The 9,437-nt window shown below is 31.7% G+C and overlaps 1 protein-coding gene across 1 annotated transcript; it reads right to left on the bottom strand.

Moving 5' to 3' along the window:
* Window positions 1–5,177: 5,177 nt before the first annotated feature.
* On the bottom strand, window positions 5,178–8,911 carry TRIADDRAFT_21637 (uncharacterized protein; the record flags this gene model as incomplete). The annotated part of the gene is made up of 14 exons (XM_002109291.1): window positions 5,178–5,345; window positions 5,428–5,534; window positions 5,634–5,719; window positions 5,799–5,860; window positions 5,960–6,035; window positions 6,166–6,274; window positions 6,364–6,528; window positions 7,159–7,240; window positions 7,341–7,438; window positions 7,675–7,852; window positions 7,987–8,119; window positions 8,242–8,332; window positions 8,464–8,506; window positions 8,678–8,911. 14 exons carry the CDS (start codon window positions 8,909–8,911, stop codon window positions 5,178–5,180), a joined length of 1,632 nt encoding a protein of 543 aa, XP_002109327.1.
* Between the last annotated feature and the right edge of the window lie 526 nt (window positions 8,912–9,437).

Genomic DNA, 9,437 nt, shown 5'->3' with positions numbered 1-9,437 from the left:
CCCAAATTTAATTCAGACAAATTGGAAGTTATACAACGTATGAGAATTCGTCGGCGATATTCTCGGATGAGAAAAATGAACGAAATTACTAGACTTAACAAGCCGATGGAGCAGCCGATCGCGATCCCAACTGTGGTATCTAGTACGACACTTTGATGGACCTTATTACTTGTAGGGCTAATACTTGCTATTTTTTGATTTAAAGAAATGATACCAATCAACTTCATTCTTTCATATGCCAAAAAATTCTAAACTATTCCTTTAATCATCTAACATACCATAAATTAAACCGGACCCAATCATTTTCATCTTTTACCTATTCGGAAGAAGATTCAATTGACGAATATTTATTTTACTTAATCGAACTGACAATGATTATGTATCTAAAAAGTCTGCTCCTATCAATACCAAAAATAAATCCTTCATACTGTACAGTACTTATCCCTGTTTTTACAGTATGAATATGGAGGCAATTTATTAGATAGCAAATCGCGGCTTTAATTACCAATTGCTCGGTTGTAATCACGATCTCAATGATCCAGTACGAGATCGAATAATGTACTCAAAATAAATTAATTATTTATTTCCAATTTTAAATATGAACTAGTTCACTGAAATGGCTATAATTAAGGTGATAAAAAAAGAAATTTTTAGCATTAAAATGAATCTATTAGAACAGGAAGTTCCCCTTAGAGAGCGTTATATTTTTCCTACGCATATTGTAGTACGAGTACTTTGATGCCTGATAGTTCAAATTTAGTACCTTGTTGGGTGCTATTACTAACTTAATCACTATCATAAAAACCAATGATAGAATACCAATTTTAAATTAACAATATGTAATAATTTACATTGCCATGCTTACCATCCTATTCCAATGTTTTGTATTTGATAATCATTATTGCTTAAAATTCGTAAGTATAAGTAAAAATTCTAACGTCAACGTGTAAAAGTTAACTTGCACATCCCTTTGAACCATGAAACTACAGTATTACTGCCTTGAATGAAAGATTCCCAAGTAGGTTACTATATTTAACTAATTAAATGTCTGTACTGCGCTTACACTAGAAAATCTCTTATTGTAAACCCGCCATAGATACTGCCTGTACTTTTCTATTACTTCATTGTTCCTAGTTAAAGTAAATATTAAAAGTGAAAAGTAAAGTCATAATGCTATCTTGTAGTTATTATTACCTATTTAGCGAACCATGAACGGTTAGGCTTTATCGCGTATAAGACCACCTTTACGAATTTCTAACTTTCTAGAAGATAGCCTAAACGTGCCAAATGTGTTGTCCAGCTGCTATGGATTCTTTGATAAGCGATATCTTTCCAAAAGAATAGTTAGTAAATCAGTGTCAGAAAAAAGAAACACTTAACATTATTTAAAAGAGATTATCATGCAAGTGAAAGTGCTTTGGATAATGAAAAGCTCAACGCACGCAGTTCTATATATCATTATTAATTTAAAACCATATACCGTGCATACAATTAAATGGCAATAAATCGATTAGAAAATAATAGATCGCATAAATGCATATAGATGCAATTTTGATAGTAGATTTTACGTCGATCGTTAGCAACTATGTAATACCGTATGTTATTATTATGACACGATCAAATTTCGAAATTATCCCAAGAGTAGTACACCAAGTGCTAAAAATCTCTATTGGCGATATATACGCAGTACTCTTCTCATTTGCGGACTTGAGAATCCTTATAGAGATCGTAATATATATAGAGAGACTGAAAATCTCATATATCAATATGCACCCAGAGTCATTGTAATAGAAAGAAGAATAATACTATTCTCATTCGAGGACTTGAGAATCCTCATAGAGATCGTAATATATATAGACTAAAAATCTCATATATTAGTCATTGTAATAATAAGAAGAAGAATACAATAATATCAAATAATCATTTTGGATTTCGTTCTGTTATTACCAGTTTTTACGCATATATTGCCAATAGGAGTCCAATATTAGAAGCCTGAGGTTCTTGTACAGCAAACAAATCGCGAGCACAGCCAATTTGATAGCTAGCGAAGCTGTCTGCACTAGCCGTTATGGTCTGTGCCAATTCTGTTATTGTTATGAATTAATAGTACTTTGAAGATTTAGAATTAGATTTTCATTAATTGGAGGGATTTGTTAAGTATTTTCAGACAATGCACACACAAAATTAGAAAGACAAAAACTTCATATTATAATAATTAGAAGGTGTTCATCATAATAATGCTATCGCTATGAATAATAACCTACAAACTTTACAACCAGACAATGCATCTAATTTAGTATTTCCTCCACTTTTAATCTATGATAACCGTAATTATCGTGAACAATTGCAAACTGACCAAGATCAATAAAATTGCAATGAAATTATATTCAAATTTAAATTAGAGCGATGTATCATCCATTCATTTAACTTGTTTATTCCTTTTGAATAATGTATTAGTACCACGTACAGTATAATAGCAACTGTATCAATATAAGTTAGAATTATTAACGTCACGCTACATTTACTAGTACGGTGGCAGTTATAACCTTAGTTTATATCTTGATTTCATATTTATCGTAGACAGTATGAAATTTTCTGCATTAATTGCATCGTAGGTTACCAAGTAGAAAGCAAAAATTGCTATGGCAGCTGCCAATTTTCTGCCATAGTTAGGCCTAATCACGATTCGTGATTCTCAGCGTACGTTATTATTCCTTTCAGGCGAAAATGGCTTAATTAAGATAAATCTCTCTATAATTAATTCTAGATTAATTTACTGTATTAATTAGTGGCTATTAGGCAGTAAACATTTGAGAGTTGGTTCTAACAGTATAGTATTAAAGCTGTCAAATCAGCCATAGAAACACTTGGCAAAATTTTTGTGCGCTGACCTAAAGATTACAACATTAATTATTTTCAATTTATTATATCTGTTGATTTTAAGACAAGATCGATAATTTTTTAATGAGTATTCTTATTGCAGTATTAATGGAATCACTTAGTATTATTGTAGTACTTTTAATTTAAAATCGGACATAGTGGCATGCCGGATTAAAATTCCATGTTTTTTAGCTTCTTACAATGCATCTCATCATTTATACATATATTAATATACTGTAAATAAAGAAATTTCAAAGCAGTTTTTTTACATCGATCACGAAGGATCTGTAGACTTTCTTAGCAAGGATATACAGGAGCACTAATAATACTTTGGGCTATTGCATTTGAAGAAGGGAAAAGTAAATTTTAATTTTCAACAGTCAAATCGAGAAAAATCACTTCAGTGTATTATGTTATTTAATACAAATACCGAAGCCGAATCGACAAATTAATATTATAATTGGTGTTAGTCTATAGTATAAAGTTTCCATTATGATCTACGAAGTTATTGACAGTGAGTAAAATACAGCGCATTTTTCGTGTTGAAGACAAATAAAGATTTAGCTTTTGCGGTTATCGGAGCAGATTCAGAGTCGGATTTCACATGGAGAATTGAAAAATTCCCATTTCCATCTTCGCTTTTCGAATTTATCGAAAAAATGAAGCCTATTTCAAAGTTTTAGTTTAGATATTGAGTGAAATTAATCAGATTATCAACACTAGCTGGGTAGCGAAATAAAAAAAATACCATTCTTCCGTAAGATATTGAAGGTTTAATAGCCATTTTTCTGTGGGCGTAAGTAATTAATAATAAACAATTTTGAATTTATAAATTCTAGACACGAAATAATTTTTTATAAGAGGATGCGAGAATATAATAATTAAAGCGAGTAGCTATAGACGTAAGCCGATCAATTATATTGATAACTTAACCCAGAGGATTATAAAACCTTCCAGCTATTGTGCCCTTTTAAATTGAAACTGCCATAGAAATTATTTAACTACATCGGCTATAGTCGAGGCGCATAATTACTAGTATTTTTCCTTTGGCAGATACTATAATTTCCATTTAGAATAGACGAGGTCACAGGCGTATAGCTTAATAATAATAGTTTATTTTATTTCAGCATCAATAATAGTCAATTCTTACACTAGACTGATTTTGTCAATATTGATAGCACATGTACACAAATGAAAGTTGTACACCTATTTACGAGCTAATATCAAATTAAAAATCTGTGCGTAATAGTTTGCCTATACCCATTTGCTTCATTGCTGAAAACCAATTTGATATAAAACAATACTTTGATTACGCTAAAAGATAGGCCGAACGTATTAGAGAAAATGGGCATTCAGTTGAAAAATTCGTCAACTTAAAAATGATTTTAGATATTTTGATTATGATGTTCACTTATAACGTAGCGATTGTAGGAATTAATTATTGACCAAGTTCATGATGGCCTTCAATAGATAAACCTAAACGTCAAGTAATTTAGAATCAACCTAGTTTTAATTAGTCCTCTTATAATAAAAAAGCTAATACTATGGTGCTATTCTTTAATGAATCTGTCTTTATACTAGATCATATCATAAATACTTACCTACAGTCAAAACCTAATGCTCGTTAAAAACTGACTCGTCCTTGAAATTGATAAACGTAAATTTTTTAGTAGTACTTATATTTCAATGGCATACATCAAATTTTTAAATTTTTGTTATCCGTGAATCTAATGCAGATATTCCCATATACAAATTCACAGATTTTAGAAAACGTATGATCTGATAGTCATATTTATTACAGTAACTTTATTAAACCATTGATTGTAATAAAATTTCCCAGATACGCGGATGCATATCTTCATCAAGTCTAAATGTCAAACATAAGTTTTTATACACATCCTTAATATAATAAATCAACAAATTCTTATGTTCCATAATTTAAAGGTTACATTTAGAAATAAATATCTAATATCGAGCTAGGGTATTAAAAGAATATGCATACAACTATGACCAAGATCTCAGCCACCTAATATATAAAATATGAAACGCTAACTTGATTACTGCTTTTACAGAAAATGCGAATGACATAATGTTAACGCTAGGCGCGAATCAACAAAGCCATCTTAAAGTAGTAACTGAAATAGTACGTAGGTGTAGTATGTACGTATTTTTATAACGATTATAGAACGCATCGATCGCTGGGCACCATTTAATATAACTGCATATTAAACTAATATTTCCGGTATTTTGCTAGTATTGCTTTTACATACATAAAGTAACTAATTTTGACTTCTAAATTACGGTAAAGCCATGGAATCTTCGCCAATATCAGTTAAGTTCATAACTGAGGATTGATTCTGATAATCTTCATCTAGATTTGATACATTGTTCCAGTTACTAACTGGCTTGGCGGTTGGTGCTAATCTAGACAATTGAAGCAGGACTGATTTTCCCTCCTCACACGTCTAAAAAGAACAGTAAAGAACAAGAATTCTACCTTGCAATATCTCGCATAGAATATATCATACAACAGTACTTTATCAATACCTCCGTGAATTCACAGCACTTTTGGGCATGGTATAACGCTGAATCATAGTTTGCCTTTTTTAGGTAGTAATTTGCTAAGTATCGATGGCAAAGATACGTATCTTTTCCTTGAGCCCCCTTTAAATGTAATATACAGCATCACACTTGTAAACTACAGCCTCATACTTGATATTACTCATTAAATTCACGTCACCTATTCGTAACACTTACAGCTACAGAAGAAGTACTAATTTCGATGAAGCGTAAGAAATATACTTCTGCTCCACTTTCGTCTCCTGACTTTTCCATTAATCTACAAATGTGAAACCTTTACAGGTAAGCAACTCTATGGAAAGCTTTATTACCAATTTTATGACTGAATACGCACTAACCTGGCTAACTTTAAGCACGTGTCCCCTACCACTACACCTACAGACAATGCTCTTAAAAAGCACTACCGCATGACATGATGCATCAAGAAGGGAAATATGAGTTGATTAATATTACCATTTTTGCGAATAGATTTATTAAACCCTTCTTTAACATAATTTACCCGCTTTGCATCGTCCAATTTATTAATTGTTATATTAATATCGCCAAGTGCAGTCCACATTCTAGAATCATTTGGTCTTTCGGCCAAAATAAAATGCAAAATGTCCATTAACTTACTTGTCGAATGCTGTACTGTATGTCAGTTAATGACTGATTAGAATATCTGTTGTAGCATTTAAATAATAAATTAATACCCCTTGACTTTACCTTAAAGCTTGAGCTCGCTTATAATAGAATAGACTATAGTAAGGCATCTTTAAAATTTCGTAAGCTTGTCCTAAGCCATACCAGGCCCTGAAGTCATTTCGATTTATTTCTAGCCATTTATCGCACATGAAATATAAATCAATTCCCTACAGATCATAATTTTAACGACTAATTATGCAAGCAAAGCCTATAATTTACCAATCGCTTTTCGGTAAGCTTCTATCGCGGCTGAAGTATTTGCTAATTCCATATATTCATGTCCAATTAATGTCCAGATAAATAAATATCTTGGATTCAGAGTAAGTGCTCGCTGGAAATACCGTAAGGCCTTTTTGTGTTGTCCAATTAAACTGTAATAATTACCTAGATGGCACGAACAAAACAAAAAATCATAATGGGTACGACTACAGTATGCACCAAGAAATTATTTATAACCATTTACATTTTACGAAAGAATACTCGTGATGAAAATGTAATAACTGGTAATTTTAAGTCAGAAAGGTTAATTAGCATGAAAAATAAATCATGAACTGCTCATTTGTAAAAGTACAATCTCCTATTCTAATTATATTTTTATCAACTCCGGAACGCTACCAAATCTAGAAATATCACAACTCCCCCTACGATATAAATCAACCATCAAATATAGAACAGATAAAAGTGCAATGGGAAAATGATCAACTGTACGTAAAGTAATCAGTAGCAACAACACTTTAAACAAAACATGGACATTCCTGATACTGTGGCATTTTACATGGAATCACATTAATCTAAACACAAATAATTTATATATCTAAAGAGCGTGTAAGCCGTTTTAATTATAATAGGAAATGGCCGATGCGCTACTGTTGACTATTTAAAATAAAAGTTCAGATCAGAAAACTTTAAGATTTTAAAATTAATATGAAGGGCAATTATCATAGTTTAGAATTTCTAATGTAAAATGTTTCTACCGGAAATTAACGATGAATAATATAAACTCATCTCATTTACCTACAACATAGCAGCTAATTACAGAAAATTTGTCGATTGACGAAACATGATGAGCTAAGTCAGATAGTTCAATCTTCTTTTCCTGGATACCAAAAAAAATACAGTAAACACATCTTCTCGGATGATTTTATACTTCAAGACTACTACAATTAGAAAATTTAGGTTTATCAAATATAACCTACTTTGACGTATAATATATTAGAGTAAATGTCCATATTTTCCAAGCGGAGAGGATATGCCTTATGAAGCTCTTCGAAATAATCTTCGGCATTGTCATAATCTTTAAGCGAGAAATGTATCCAACGATCAATTAATTATTCGTAATAAAGATAGTGCATTTAATACCTACGAAAAACGTTGTAACTGATAGTAAAATTATTTATTATGATGTCTAATAAAGGTATGCCAATCTGCTATATGGCATGGAAAGCGGGTTAATTTCCTTTTAATGATTTAGCAAGTCACTGCATGTTAATTTTATAAGGTGATCTTACGGATGCAAAGAAGTGAACTAACCTCTAACATTATAGTAACTAAATGCAATAAGGGACTTCACATGTAAACTTGATTGAAAACCAAGGTCTTTCAAGGATTGACAATAAACCAGTGCCTCTTCAGCGCAATGCAGCTCATTATGAACACTTGCTAAAAAGAAAGTCTTAATCCAATGATCTGGTAAGGATAATGACATTACCTGTAGAATGTTGTACAATTTTGCTCATTAGAAGGACTTTGATCAAATTGACTTTACCATATACCTTCCTAGTATATTTCTGCTAATGGAGAATATCATATGCATGCTCCGTTGTCTCAATTTATATCGCCTACCATTTCTACATCGGAGCATAAAGGTATTAATTCTTCCCAAGCACACCATAATAAAGGGCGTTTATTGATGGCATCAACTAAAATCTTAATTGCTTCTTCTTTGAAATCCAATTCTTTTAGAACAACGCCGTATCTATACCAATGCATGAAAATATAACATGAATGATCAATCATTGTCTGCCTTGATCAGAAAATTTATTATTCAATCAAGATTTATTTACTACATTTCTTTGAAGGTAAAAATATTAAACTCACAAATATAGACAGTATCCATCCAATGAGGGTAAATTCTCTTTCAGTTCTTTTTCTAATTTATACAACTCTTGATTGCAAACCTTGTCTACCGCTAATTAATTAGTAGTAAGTTACTTTTTAATAATAATATTAATAGCTTATAATTATTAAATAGTTGATATTTGACCAGGTATGTATATAAGTTAAATAACGCTGGGAAAATGCAGTGTTTTCGGCCCTTACATGTAAATCCAACTTGGTCATCACGTTGCTTTTTCTGCCCAGACTACAAAGCGTATGGATAATATTACAAACATTAGCTGCCACTATTTCATTCTAATCAGTGAGCATTTCAACTTTTGAAATGTTTAGCACATATCAGAAGTATTGAACCTTAGGAAAATCTCATTACTACATACATAAACTACTCAAATCGTTCACCTTTTCATCAACTTACCATATACCATGAATACAATCTCAGAAAATACAACTTTTGGCTTTTACAGTTAGATGAAACCTTATATGCACGTTGATACTCTTTACAGTCGAAATAAGATTTTGTCAGCACATAAAGGTCATATTCAGTTTCAAAGTTATCATCTTCCGTCAAAACAGTTGACGATAATTTATCAGCCTCTGAGCTGGACAAATGACTGCCAAGTTCTGCCAACCTGTTAAATGTAATATCCATTTACATTAGTAAGTGGATCGACGGCCTATAGTGCTGTTTGATTCATTATAGTTCTATTGATTACAATGTACACTATGCGACATCACCTTACCATTTGCATGCATGGATCAAACCTCTATTGGAACATTCTCGTGCTTCCCACAGAATTTCTTGCTTCATTGATGAATCGTGAGGCATCACTCTGAAACATGACGAAGTAATAAAAGAAAGCACGTATCAGCCTGGATATTTTTGCAGCTTCAAGGTATAGGTAGTCAAAATTATCGTATGTAACTTTGCCAAATGGTATTCACTTGGCTATACGTGTTACGTGAATGAAATAAGTGAGAAAGTGATTGAAGCTTTAGCTCTTGTCCATAATGATACCAGAGAGAATTTAGCGGTATACCAAAGTATCCATTTCAAGGCAAACTGACACATTTCTGAATAGCAGATTATTATTTTGTAAATTACTTATGGAAAAAGATCGATTCTATATACTGTCCAATAAATGATGAAAACCTCCAGCAAGAAGATACTCGTCCAA

This window comes from Trichoplax adhaerens, genomic scaffold (genome assembly GCF_000150275.1).
Source record: "Trichoplax adhaerens TRIADscaffold_2 genomic scaffold, whole genome shotgun sequence".
In the NCBI taxonomy this organism is placed as follows: domain Eukaryota; kingdom Metazoa; phylum Placozoa; class Uniplacotomia; order Trichoplacea; family Trichoplacidae; genus Trichoplax; species Trichoplax adhaerens.
The sequence above is the reverse complement of the archived record's forward strand: the minus strand, read 5'-3'. Positions and strand labels throughout refer to the sequence as shown.